Source organism: Oculina patagonica, chromosome 12, assembly GCF_052425735.1.
Source record: "Oculina patagonica isolate OP01 chromosome 12, crgOcupat, whole genome shotgun sequence".
Taxonomy (NCBI): domain Eukaryota; kingdom Metazoa; phylum Cnidaria; class Anthozoa; order Scleractinia; family Oculinidae; genus Oculina; species Oculina patagonica.
The window spans coordinates 21,603,206-21,617,505 of NC_135769.1; the positions used below are offsets into that span (position 1 = coordinate 21,603,206).

The 14,300-nt window shown below is 38.6% G+C and overlaps 2 protein-coding genes across 2 annotated transcripts; one reads left to right on the plus strand and one right to left on the minus strand.

The window, feature by feature from the left end:
- Positions 1-1,772: 1,772 nt before the first annotated feature.
- Positions 1,773-4,553, minus strand: LOC144633481 (extracellular calcium-sensing receptor-like). Its single transcript, XM_078492338.1, has one exon. The coding sequence runs from the start codon at positions 4,551-4,553 to the stop codon at positions 1,992-1,994; it is 2,562 nt and encodes an 853-aa protein (XP_078348464.1). The 3' UTR covers positions 1,773-1,991.
- A 1,562-nt stretch (positions 4,554-6,115) lies between these two features.
- LOC144633694 (IQ domain-containing protein K-like) lies at positions 6,116-12,718 on the plus strand. The gene is made up of 7 exons (XM_078492555.1): positions 6,116-6,538; positions 8,870-8,967; positions 9,092-9,144; positions 9,825-9,902; positions 10,351-10,435; positions 11,425-11,481; positions 12,302-12,718. The coding sequence occupies exons 1-7, from the start codon at positions 6,187-6,189 to the stop codon at positions 12,398-12,400; spliced, it is 822 nt and encodes a 273-aa protein (XP_078348681.1). The 5' UTR covers positions 6,116-6,186; the 3' UTR covers positions 12,401-12,718.
- Positions 12,719-14,300: the final 1,582 nt, after the last annotated feature.

Consider the following 14,300-nt stretch of genomic DNA (forward strand, 5'->3'; position numbering starts at 1 on the left):
GGACTTAAGAGCAAAAGAGAGACTGTTCGTAGTCTATCCATGGGCAAGCTAAACTATCTCGTCATGAAATCCAGTGGGTTAAAAGTAATTTGCTCATGTGACAGATGCCTCATATTCATGCTCAAACACAACGGGACACTGTCACGAGGATTTTAATGCTTTCGGTAAAAATTAGCGAATAGGTCTTCTCGTACATGAAATGCACCTAGTACATCAAGATGGAGATATATAGTAAATTGTTGTTGAATTAAGGGAGAAGGAAGCCATAATAATCTTTAGGTGTTGTTCCAGTCTACAAGGACAGAACGTGAATAAAATCAGCCTCACTTTTTCAAATTTAGATCTAATTAAAGTCCTGATAGCATCACAATAATATCACTTGTTTATCGCTTCAGTACACTTGCATGGTGATTTTAAACAAAACTGGGCCACTATTAGTAGTTTCCATATGTCTTTACGCCCCTGAGTTTTTGAAGTGAAACGAGTGACAGTGTCTCTTTAATGGGTACAGGCGGATTCATGCTGTGGTAACTCCTGGTAACCCTGCGATGGACTAGCTAGCATTCCATCCAGGAAGAATGGGATGCTAGTGCAAGCTAGTCCGCGATGTTTTTTTCATGGCGCTGCGTGAGAAAATGGACCATTTTTTTTCAAGTTTAATTTCTTGTTCGTAACCCGTCTTCAGGTATTCTTCAATTAGCCTGCGTAGCTGGCGGTCGGCTTCGCCGCTTGACCCGCTTGCTTGTGCGCGCTTTAATTATATAATAGACTTAAACCCAACAATACCGCCAGCTATGCAGGCTATTCTTCAGTTTATTATTACCTTCTTGGTTTATTATTACTTCTTTGTTTTTTTCCTTACAAAGCTATTAATTTTTATTTGAGATTTTCTTCAATTTGAAATGGCAATTAAGTACATCTAAAAAAAAAAACTTGAAATATCGTAGCGTAGCCCTCTAACATATTTATAATCACTCTTTAGAGCGATTTTCGATTGAGTATCGTAAAACCAAAACCAAAGTTATCACTCTGGCAATCAGGTGAACCAATCAAAACACAAAGCGAATACATGTAACCCGTCGCGTAGCGCCGGAAAACGTGTATGAGCGAGTCACAATTGGTTTTGGTTTTACTTCTGATTACCCAGCTGATTGGTAGAGTATGAGGCAGGAGGTTTTTCAACCAACCACAGAGCGTAGTGAAGCAAAACCAATTCCGGATTATTACTTTCTGCATTTAATCCACAATCACAACTGTTCCATATAACAAAAATATGTATCTGTTTAGCATTTGATGTTAGCCGAGCGTTGAACTCTTTTGTCCAGCGCCAGTAGCTGATTCGACCTCAAAAGCCAGTCCCTGAGTAGGTCTTCCTCTCTAGGGAGTGATAATCGATTCCCCTGGGCACTCAGTACGAGGTGCTATTCCTCAAGATGGGGTGATAATCCTTTAGCGGATTACACTACTTGCTTGATAAGTCGATTTCTTTGAAAAAGGAATAGTACTGGTTTTGGGTTTTTGAATGTTAGAAAGCCTCTTTAATTTGTTTTCTCCACACAAAATTACACATGCATGTAAATCATCCAGCTGTTTAATTAAAGCAGGTTGAACAGTTTCAGTTGTGTTTCTACAAAATTGGATGATGCATCATGATGAATAAAGCGGGTTTTTTTTATTTGAGGGAATTAATTGTTGGATGAAATAAGCCCTTTATCTGACAGGAGTATTGTTTATATAAGGCAGTTTAATATATCTTCGTTTTTTATAAAGTGACATGTCTAATTCACCAGGGGAAAAATTTAAGAGGCTGAAATTCCTACAAATCTTTTCCCGCCCTTTAAAGATCTTTTAAGTGTCCATGCGTCGACAAAAATGCAAAATGAATAAAGGAAACCAAACAAGAAAAGTACTTCTTCATGTTATATACTTATATACACAGCATACAATTTTCAGAAAACAATAATTTAAACCAGGCGTTTCTCCACCTTAGATCAATTGGTTATCTTTGGCCTTGCTGGGCCGTGGGTGGAGCTATCAAATGCAGGATTCACATGAATAATATTTGATCTAAAGGAGTATTGTGTAACCTCCTGACCCACGCTAGCGAAAGTGTTCAGCTCTGGCTTAAAGAGAATGATATATATTTTTGGCAAGAATATACAACAGAGAAAACCGTAAGCACTCAACAGTGACGTAACACAGTTCACTACAGATACATACCATCCGTGCATTGAAAACTCAATCGGATAATAAGCTAAAACTGAAAATAACAATATGTACAACGAAAATGCTATTCGCTTGGCCTCGCTAAAGTTTTCTGGAATGTTTCTAACTTTGAAGGAACAAAAAGCAGAAAGTAGCATTTGAAGGAAAATGTGGCTACTTGTCAGCATAAACAGGCTTTTTCCAGATAACGTGTTATACGCCTTGCACTCAATAAAAATGTATTGTTCGGGGTAGATGTGTTGCACAATGTCGGGTGGATCCATAAGCAACCAAAGAAGTAATGGAAATAGCAGCAAAACGTGTAGAGTTATTACAATCGCTGCTTGCATTCTGTTAGTAAGAGAACCGATCGTAAAGCCAGGCACTATGGGAACTTTGAAAGCGATAGAAATGCCCAAGACTTTTACCAGCACAATGGAAAGACACAAGTTGTAAGTTAGGAAGCGCCATGGATAAATAATCTTGCAAAACGTAGCTGTAGGTTTAAAGAGATTAATAAACGCCAGAGATAACAGCAAAACAATAACGAGAAGGAGAGCAAGGCTCAGTTTTCTGTTGCATGCCATGACAATGGGTGTCCTCCAAAATCTGCAGAAGACAGCGAATGAGAAAAGAGCTGCGATGATCCCCCCAGCACCAAATGCAATAATTGTAATTCCTCCTGCACTGGAATAACTCAGATTGGCCAAAGGTAAATCCTCACATGCTGTCCTTGCCTTATTGGAACGTTTTCCTATGGGACATTCAACGCAGCTCTCAGCACCGGGGATCGTGTTGATCGTGCCACGTGGACACGGGAAGCACTTCCAACAACATGGCGAAGTTGTAGATTTTCTTTCTCCCGCCGAGCACTGTTCAGAGCATTCCGATTTCGGAGGACGTTGATTGTTCCAGACAATGTTTTCGTGCAAGTGTAACCCCTCAGTGGCATCCCATTTTCCCACTATCACTGTATCTAACCGCTTTACATTGCCCTCTTGCAATTGGTGGAAATTGACTATATCGTAGACCGCAGTTTGCCTATCGCCAAACTCATCAAAGAAGATTTTTCCAGTAAGTCCAGTAAAATTAACTCTGGAAAGAAACCTTTTCATTTTGTCGAGATTAACATCGGCAGGGTTTGGCTTGCTTTTTGTATTCTGTGTTAACATGTTGAGAGCGTGTGCCACGGAATGTACAGCGTCAATGATGTATGGAATATAGGAACTGTACATGTCCTCAACAACTTCCTGAAGGCATGATTTGTTCTGGTCGTTGTCATAATGAAGGTCCTTTTCCTTACGAAGTGAGCAGCTCTGTTTCAACGCCTTTATCTCGCTCCACAATTCTGGATAGTTGGGCTCATTTGCCTCACTAGCAAGTAACGTTGTCAGATGTTGAATAAATCCTCCGTCATCGAAATTGTGAGGCTGAAACGCTATCGATCCATGAAGAGGGGACAGACCCGAATGAGGGAAATAATTTTCATTTGAAGAGAAGGTTACCTCGCTCAGAATCCAGACTCGTCCTGAGAGGTTTTGTCTGTTAACTTCCCTAAAAAACATTCTTTGAACGTTTCCGTAAGTCCATAACACGATGACCTTAATGTTTTCTCGCCATCTTAGCTTTGTAACAACATCAATAATGCGTGGAGATTCTTGTGTTATGAGTTCTGTCATAGCAATACAGAAGGGGTTATTTCGTCTTCCAGCTTCTTCGACTAGTCCCCACACCCCACTTCGCCCATACGAATCATAGATTCCCACAGCAGCCACATAGCTCCAGTTGAAGTGCTCTATGATGTCGGCCATAGCTTTCACTCGAAAGTTATCTGAGGGTACTGTTCGATAGAAGTTGTTAAGATTTGCACTTAACTCGGGACTGGTTGTTGTTCCGCTGATTCCCGAAACGTTGAAAATTTGAAGAAATCCACCGATGGCCAGTGCTGTGGAAGATTCCTCTGGACCAATTAACGCAACAATCGATGTATTTCCCATTTTCCTTTTCGCTGAGTTTCTACAGCACCTTTCCTTTACCAGGTCGTAAGTCAGTCGTGTCGCTTCTGTAGCATTTTCGCAGTAAGCCCTTATATCGTAACCAAGAGTTATGTTTGGTAGTATGTTTGAATTGTTGTTTAGCTTTTCAATCGCGTAAATCATGGACAGCGCGCGACCCAGACCCTTTGTGTTGAGCTCACCGCATGGGCCTAGAGCTCCTGACGTTGCTAAGAAATTAACAGGAAAAAGTCCTCCTACTATGAAATCACCTTCCTTGTTCGGAGCTTGTACAACAGCAATTAACCACAGGAAAAAAATGAGGTGGCGAGATGGATTCTTGGTGGGACTCATCTTCAACACCTTGCCACTTGTCTTGGCCTTACAAGTTATCGAGCTTTAGGCTTATAGCGAAGGAGGACTTTGTTTTTCAACCGTTGAAACTGATGTTGCCAGCACTCTAGGGAGAAAGAATGAAAGCCTAAAAATAATGAGATAGCAGCTTGTTACAATTCGTCTTCATTTTGAAAAACTACCTTCTTTCGCTTTATCTTAAAGATGTTTTGAATAGAAAAGGCTTTTTTTTCTGCTGCAGCAGGTAGTGCGGTACAGTTAGATCTTATCAGTTACAAGTGTAATTTACCTTTCCCGTTGGCCAGCAACGCTGTTCTTGTAGTGAGTCAGTTAAAATCCAACCACAACTAAGCTGGGTAATGGGCAGTGGAAATGTAAAGCTGCTACTCGCGAAGAACCAGGGTTTCTGTGAAACAAGCTTCACTATTGTGGGTTTTTGAAAGGCAGAAATTTTAATTTATATGCAAAACATCCAGGTGTTTTTAGACATTGTCTTTTGCTTCTATAATTGCTTAGTTTGTGAAAGAAAAGAGCTGGCAAGCTAGGAGAGCAATAAAATCCATTATATGCCAAATATCCCAGTACAAATGTTCAACGTTGATTACTGTAAAACGATTTAAAAATATCAAAATTCATGCGCGCGTGCGTGAATTTATCAAAAACCTTTACGTGGGAAGGATTGAGGTTATTACAACTCCCCACCTTTGAGGAAGTTTTTGAACTTGGCTGACTTGTAGCTCCCTCAGCCTAATTTATAAAGTTTTTCATCACAAAATTAGTACAATATAATTTGTTTATCTAACAGCATCAGTCGTGGTAAATTAATATCCTGCAGATATCTGATGAAATGGAAGGTATTTCACACTGAGAAGATCAGGAGTCCTTATTTTCCAAAATCCCCTCGGAATGAGCTGCGAAGATGGCCGAATCTCTGGAAGACATTACAAAAGGAAATTTTAAATAAACAAAAATTTCTTCGAGTGCTTTGTGTTTGTGGTGGAGATGCTCTCTTGAACAACCATTATCTTCTGCCGATCAAAAAAAAAAAAAAAAAAAGAAAGAAAGAAAAAAAAGAGTAAGACGGGCAAATATGGGACGATTCACACAATATAAAAATGTATTTATTTTAAAAATGCAACATGGGTGACAACTTCCTTTTTCCATCTCTTCATTTAGCAAATGTGTTTTATTATTATTATTATTATTATTATTATTATTATTATTATTATTATTATTATTATTATTATTATTATTATTATTATTTATTTATTTGAGCCTAGCCTGCAATGGAGCATTTGACGGACGTCCGTAAGCGAGTTGAGTTTTTTTAGCTAAAAAGCGGGCAAGCGACAGATCTGTGAAGATAGCTTCTTGCTAATTTATATGTTAAATTTTCCAGCATATTAAAATTATCTATTTAGTCTAAATATCCCGAAATGAGATGACGATGAATTTGTTTGTATCATGTATCAGACGAATTCTACCGGTATTTATAGTTTTTACTCATTGCGTGCCTACAAAAATGCTCTCAGCTTTGGCCAGCGGCAGTTACCATTGACAACCTCGAGAAAAAATGGCGGACGAAAGATAAACTAAAATTTGTGTCGAAAATCGTCGAATATCCTTCGTCAAAATGTACGCTGCACCTTGTAGTCCGTCTTCCTCCATATTCAGTGAGATGCTTGAACTGAATGCGGCGCGAAATAGCAGCAAGCGGGACTATTCTGAAGAGGAACAATTATCTGTGGGAAGCAGTTATGATGCTGCGAAAAGTTCACCAGTGTTTTTTGGTCGTTATGGACATAAACTTTCTGATTCTGTTGCCGAGATTCGCGAAGGAGAAGATGGTATGTCAACTAGATCTTCGCTGTTTCCTGATTTTGATCCTGCCATCAATCATCCAGCGACGTTTGGTTACGTTTTGTTGGACAGAAAACCTGCACCTCCTAAACGAGAATCTCCGCCTTTACCCGATCCGAAAGAGTGTGAGTAGTAAAGACAATAAATCCTTTACTAAATATTATATATAAAGAGCATCTACAGTAATCGGGTATTATCCTGGCCTGCTATTTATTTTTCCTTCCACTATTAACTGCTGCGGAGTAACCTGCGGTGGACTTACCAACAAGAGTGACATAATTTCCATCTAGTGAGACTGGATGCTGACAATAATAGCAAGATTTCTGTTTAACATCATATTTAATATGCATACGTTTTGGTACATGTAAATCTCGTTTTATTCATGGTTGCTGTTCATCATCAATCATGTTTGGATGGTGCTTGCTGCACTTGGTCTTTATCCTGGTGTATCCAATCGAACGTGCAGTAATCGAACCCAATGGAACACCAATGGTTTGATTGGGTTCGGTAATCAACATAATCGAACTCACAATAAAATTTGGTCAATCGAACAAAATTGAACGATTGATTACCGAACAGTCCACAATCGAACAAATTGAACGTTCGATTATCGAACAGTCAACAATCGTACTCAGTCGAACGTTTGATTACCGAACTCCTGTTTCTTTATATTGCGGACATTTTGTACAGTGCACAGTCTCCCTAATTAGTCCTGCGTGATTTACCTATAAAGAGACAGATTCCGAACAGACTGAGTTCGATTGCATTCGATTGGTTTGAAAATTGAACTCACAGCAAAATAATTATTGATGTTCGATTACTGAACCCAATTCAAGGCTGTGCTCTAAGAAAAATACAAGGAGCCCAAAGGTTCCAAACTATGAGATCCAGGGTGCCCAGCATAAAGCTTATAAAAATGAAAGAAATAAGATTATCTGGTCGCCCAAAGGCAAAAGTTAGTCGCCTGAGGCACCCGCGCACCCTTAGAGCACAGCCCTGCAATTGAACGATTGGTGTTCGATTGGATACGCCGGGCTATGCTGTGATCTCGAGCTTTGCTGTCTGTCCTCCACCCCCTCCCCTTCCAGTCAGTAAACTCATAGTCACTGTGCGCAACAGAAATGGGTTGTTGTTCCAGGCTTATGTTTAAAGTCAGGGCTCACATTTAAAAGGTGGCCGGCCTAGATTGATTTTTTTTTGGTACTTACAGTAAAAACTTTTTGTCTCTCTCAATGATCCCCCACCGTGCCCAATAGCAGCAGCACTGATGTTTTTAGGATTTTAACTGGCTTAAGGTTAACCTCAATAAATAATGTTGTTGGTTAAACTGTAGAATAGCCAACAAAACTGCTTGTCATGACATAGTCTGGAAAAGTGCATGTACATGTATTTCTTTTAGATTGTAATAGGGTTCTCAACTTGGCATTTTGTGGGGTCTGGTACAACAATAGCAACAAAAAACAATCATATTTCTTAATCAAGTATTAACAAATAAAAATCAATGGAACGTCCCGTAAGCAGGCACCCTTGGGACCAGAACAAATATCTGCTTACATGCAAGATAAAAATTGTCTTTTTTGTGTGGGGTCGGGCCCTGACACAGTGGCCACTGGGAGAGGCCCTGCCAGGGTAAATTCCGACAAGTGGCATGGCCCAAAAAGTAGCGACAGCATACTAATAAAATTGCGACAAACGACAACCCTTATGGAAAAAACTTAAATTCCGACAAGGACAAGCAATTTTCCTTCAATTTAATTACCAACAGCGACATAAAGAGTAATAAAACAGCGACATGGCAGATATTTAAATTTAGACAAGCGACACGGGAACCCCCCTGGCAGGGCCTCCTGGGAGGGTGAGAAGTGTCTATATATGGGAGGTGTCATAAAATCGCAATTTAAAGGTTATCATAGGCAGGAAGTCAGGTGAAAAGGTAAGGGTGTGGTTTCTTAAGGCTGGTTTTCACTAGCAACCGAGTTGTAGTCGGAGTTGTAAGCAGAGTCGTAAGAGCACTTACGACCTAGTGAAAATAAAATATCAGAGTTGTAAGCAAAGTCATAAGCTTGATGGCATCAGGCTCAGAAGAATCAGAATGATTCCATTTTCTTCCGATTCCGCTTATGACTCTGTCACTAGTCAAACAAAAACTTGTTCTAATGCACCCTGAGTGCTTCCTTTCTGCTTGCAACAATCTAGTTTTCACTACCGGTAGATCATCTAAAGTGACGGAGTCATGAGCAGAATGGAACCCTCGGCTTATGACTCCGTTTGTTTAATTTTCAATAGATTGTAACTCTGCACTTTTGATAATAACTCTGACTCTGACGCTGTTGCTAGTGAAAACCAGGGTTTCAGGTCATCCACCTGCACACCTCCCCACAACCTACCCATTCCCCACAAACCCATGCCATGGATTAAATCTTACATGTACATGTTCTGATTGTGTAAATTTACAGGTAGCCCAAGAGAATACCTTGAAGCTTATGTGTTTCCAGTTCTTTTACCAGCAATTGAACAAATGCTGATAGCTGCTAAAGAAAACAAAGTATTTGAGGTTTGTCTCTTAGAGAGTCTTCTTGCAGCATTTTCTCACCATAGAAAGCACACAAAAAGGAAGAAAGAAGTTCAACAAATTTGTGAGATGCTGTCTGACTTGTAATTCGATTTTTGTCACACAGAGAAGAAGAACAAAATTCAATGCCTGTGATTTCCTGACAGAATACTTATTCAGGTTGGCAGCTTGTTTTTTTTTTTGTTGTTGTTGTTCCACAAAAAAATAACCATACCCTTCTTGTGGAGGGTTGTTTTGAAATAAAACTCCACCCCTTTTTTTCTGGAAATTCCAGTTTAGATTCACACTTTTCTTCAAAAAAAGAGCATCCCTGTCCCTTTTATATAGAAGCCCCCCCCTCCCCCCCCACCCTGGGTGATGGATACTTTGACTTGGAGCCAGCCCGACCTGAAGCATGAAGATGCTTCCAAGAGTAACAAAAAGTATGAACTATGCTGTAAGATAAAATAACTTTATTTAAACATGGTTAAAAATCCTTCAGCATACAGTATAAAAATATACAAAATGAAGATCTATCTACCTAATTAATCTAACTAATAATTAAAGAATTACATCTAATTACACACTAAGCTGCTTTTCAGCGATGCCGTGTACAGAACTCATTTAAGTGTTCTTGGGAGGCGCATTGGTCAAAGTTAGTTTGCTGGATTCCTGATTGAATAAACTTCCAGTGGTTCAAATTGCAATACAACACTCTACTCCAGAGACAAGAAGAAACATCATTTAATTATATGTATTTGTTTGAAAATTATGAATTGTCCAGACTATTGGTAATCCATTTAGAAGTAACTAAGATACTAGTTTTTGAATTCACACGAATGTACTTTTTATTTTCGTAGAAACAACCCTAAATACAAGGATAGGTCCAATGTAATACTGGAGGACATTCCATTTGTACAAACAATACTGGCAGAAAAGTAAGTTATGATAACTTAAAATACTAATAAAACGTCTGCGTTTGTAATGGAGCTAAAACATTAAAAAAATATGTCTGGGGAATGATTAGATTTCTTAGATTTCATTTAAAATTAATATACAAAAAAGGGTTGATTACATGCACATTGTATTCATCAGAGCGATTTGTTTAGTTGGAAAAACTTGTACCACTTTCTTGACCAATCAGGAGTAAAACCAAAAGCGATCCAAACTCAAGCGCACGCGTTTTCCTGCGCTTTGTGCAGGCTACTTGTTTTTTCATCTAGTTTTGATTGGTTCCCTGGATTGTCTGTATCCTTTGTGATTGGCTGAGTTGATTACTTTGCTTTTGGTTTCACGACACTCATTCAAAAATCGCTCTTACCGGAACTATTTCGAAAACCACAAAACTTCATTCTTTCATAAATTATGATGTTGCCTTCTTTTTAGTCCTCGCCCTCCATTACCACTATCATTGCTACTCAGTGACGAAGAAGCTGCTGTCATCATTCAGTCGTTCTTTAGAGGATATGTGGTATGTTTCACACTTTTCACTGTAAAGATTTATTTCTCCTTTTTATGCAGCACTTGTTTTTGCTATTAAACAGGATATGTATTTCCCCCTTTACTTTTTGAGAAACAATTTTCATGATTTAAGGTGTTATACAAAAAAATAACCTTCAATTTTAGACAAAAGTGGCTAGAATACTTGATATCGAGTCACGATCATGCCCCTTCCCCCTAAACTTGTTGGGAAAATGTTGTGTTTTAAACTACCTTAAGGTTACTATTTTTAGCGGCTACCAATTTTAACGATTTTTTCAGACCAAGATTTAGCGATTTTCCAAAAATTTAAAAAGTTAGTGATATTGTGTAAACCAGTTTTTAATAAACATATAGCTAAGATGGAAATAAATGTTCAGTAAAAGAACAAACTTACTTGAAATTTAATGAACATTTGCATTGCCGAAAGAACAAAGTTACCAACATCTATTTTTAAAAGAATTTTTCAAGTTGACAATGCTTATTTTTGTTTCCCTTTGGGGTGGGAGGGGAGGTATTTAAATTTAACAAGTATTAAATTTGACCGAGACAAATTTTAGCGAGCACTAAATTTAGCGATTTTAGGGAGTTCGGCTAATTAGTAGCCGCTAACAATAGTAACCTTAAGGTAAAAGAAAAACTGTTTATAACTTTAATTATTGGAATTTACTAAGAGGATAAGGAACTCGTTAACATACATTATCGTCAGAGATTGCAGGCATTTATTGTACAGTTAATTAATAATTCTCTCACTGGTTATTTGTTAGCTTAAAAGGTAAAATGTCTTCAGTGGTTATAAGATATCTGTCTAGCTAGATCAGCAGAAAAGTATATGTGTCTGAAGAAAATTAAAATTAGAATGCGAAGTTTATAGCGATCATAAGATCTGACACTATAATAGATGAATTGACTTCTTTATTTGCTAACTATCACACACACAACGGATTTTTTGTTTGATCAAGTTTTTTATGTTTTCAACAGGTGCGAAAACGGCCTGATGTCCAAGAGTTGAGAGAATATCAGAGAGACATGAGAAATGTAAGAGACTGGGCTCCAAATAACTTTAGAGCACAGTTGAACCTATAGCTCAATTATCCACACACAACCCACAATCCTCAACATTGCTATGACGATGGGCTAACGCTCGAAACGTCAGCTTTTCAAAATTCACCATGGTGGTTTATTTACCTTTATCAACTTTCAGTTGATAATCAACTAGGTGTTTCACTTGACTGTTTAAGCAGTACAACGGTTTCAGAAATTAATAACTTTGGCCTCTCTTAAAATGGCCACCTTTGGGATAACATTTAACCGGAAGAGAGATCAGGACCGAAGCCAGTCAGTGGCGATTTCTTGTGAAGGCGTTATGTTCCACAGGGCACCAAAAGGAGTGACTGACTGACTCACTGACTGTCTGACCGACTGACTGACTGACTGGCTTTCTTACTGAATGACTGACTGACTGACTGGCTTTCTTACTGACTGACTGACTGACTGACTGACTGGCTGGCTGGCTGGCCGACCGACGGACTGGCTGGCTGGCTGACTGACTGACTGACTGACTGACTGACTGACTGACTGACTGACTGACTGACTGACTGACTGACCGACCGACTGGTTGGCTGGCTGGCTGACTGACTGACTGACGCTTGCCTTCGTCCCCCTCAATTTTTCCTCGCTCGCATTTTTCGCTCTCCCCCAACTACAGAGAGTCTGGAACACCCTAACTGAATGACTGACTGGCTGACTGGCTTTTTGACTGACTGACTGTACTGACTGTAAAGAATTAGCTCACGGAAAGAGGCCTCCTTTTACATTTGCTTCACCTTGTTTTTTCTTTCACGATTCTTCTTTGTAGGAAGCTGTTGATATTTTCTTGAAAGTTGAAGACTTCTGGAAGAAACATCCCGTGGAAGAAGGAGACGAAGAGGAGAAAAAGCCGCCTGAACCTGAATAAACGGAAAGAGAAAGAACAAATCAACAGCAAAATAACAACAGAACTTTGTTCTAACTTTCTGTTTATAAAGACTGTACAGAATATTGCTATTGTACTAGTGCTTTATATTTAGTTACTAGTATTTTTTTGTGTCCGTTTGAAGGGCATGCCGTCAGTGGTTTAACTTGTCTTTGTAACAGATGTCGTTTTAGCTTTATTTGATGTAAATAGGTATAGTGCATGCCTTTCGGTATTTCTGGTTTATTAAGACACAACTCAAATGTTGTTGATGTAAAAAAAATTCATGAAGTAAGCTTATAAATAAACCTGTTTAGTAAAGTGAGACTAAAATAACACCTTTGATGTCTGAATCGTTTTTTGAAGGTCACTAATTTTGTACCATGCCTTAAAAGGGTATTGTTTGGTGCCATCCAATCAGACACGGCGTGACTGTTACAGGCCGGCACACGAAACTCCACCCGTGGATGAAGCGAACTTCGATTGCTGGATTTCTTGATATTTATCGGCGGCTCACGCTAAAATGGTTTAAGCTACAAGGACGACAAGGCACAATGATTGAGGTAACTTTACGTTTATTTTGAACGTAAATGTGAATATTACTCGCTATAGTTCATGCTTATAGGAACGTTTTAACGTTAACTTTCCCATACATTCCTTTATAATTTTGAAACATCAACAGTCGCTCATTTGTGTGGGCCCCTTGTGATTAACCGAAACGAAAAACACGAACAAAAGCCCTCTGGGCTTAGTGTCTCGTGTCACTTTTCCGAGTTTAATTGAAAAAAGATCGCTTTTCACGTCTTTTTATTGCTTGCAAAGATATCGAAAATTGAAAAGCGTACATCTAACATAGAGAAACATTTAGACTACTCACCCCTAAAATTTGAACTAAAACTAAAGCTACTTTTGTCGCCCGATAAAAATTGTGACATTCAAAACACGATATACGAAACTCTTGATTCAGGTCAATTCAGAAACCTTATCAATATAAGCGATTTCTCAAGCAACCGAAAGTAGGCTTCAAAGAACACTCCAGCATGTAGCCGTTGAACAGTTATAGGACTCCGATAACAGCAGAAAAAGAATACAGACAGATACTTGGCAGTGGAAAAACGCTGCATTACACTTCGATTCACCAAAGATTCATTCTGTATTTATACCATGATCCAGTATCTGTCACAGATAGTTCTTAATATCTAATAATAGGTCAACAAAGTCACAGATTCTCCTTTGTCATTTTGTGGTTGTGACTGATACCACTGATAAGAACGTTTCTAGCCTCACGTTTCAATAAACTCACTGAAGTGACATCCTCTTCGACAAATCTTTCAACAATGGCCTCTATCTGTTTCCTAATTGCCCTGCACTTTGACTCAATCTCGTTGAATGTAGGTCTCAAAGTGCTTCAAATTCGTCGAATAATTCATAAAATACGTGTATAGCGTTCTCTCTTTCCAGAGAGGGTCATGACATTTACTTTGGGCGGCATAGTACTGAGGAGCTTTTACGGTTAAATTTTTGGCTTTTTTACGGCTAACGGTTAAATTATTTCCATAACGGTTAACATAAGTAAAAACTTAATTTTCATTGTTTTAAAAAGTTAAAAATTAATTTCCATTATTAAAAAACATATTTTAGGTCTCAGGGCCATTCTAGGACGATGAAGTGAACTAGTTTGGTTTATTTATAGTTACTGACCGATTTTTTACGGTTAACATATTTTACGGCTAAGGTTAAAATTTTCCAATTTTTACGCCTAACGGTTAAATTTTTGGCCGTTTTACGGTTAACGGTTAACCCCATTTAGACCCTCTGTACTGTGAATAAATTTTTGTATTTCTTACAGCAACTAGTTGATCTTTGGCCTGTGTCTTCGTGACTGGATGAATTTTGAACTCAA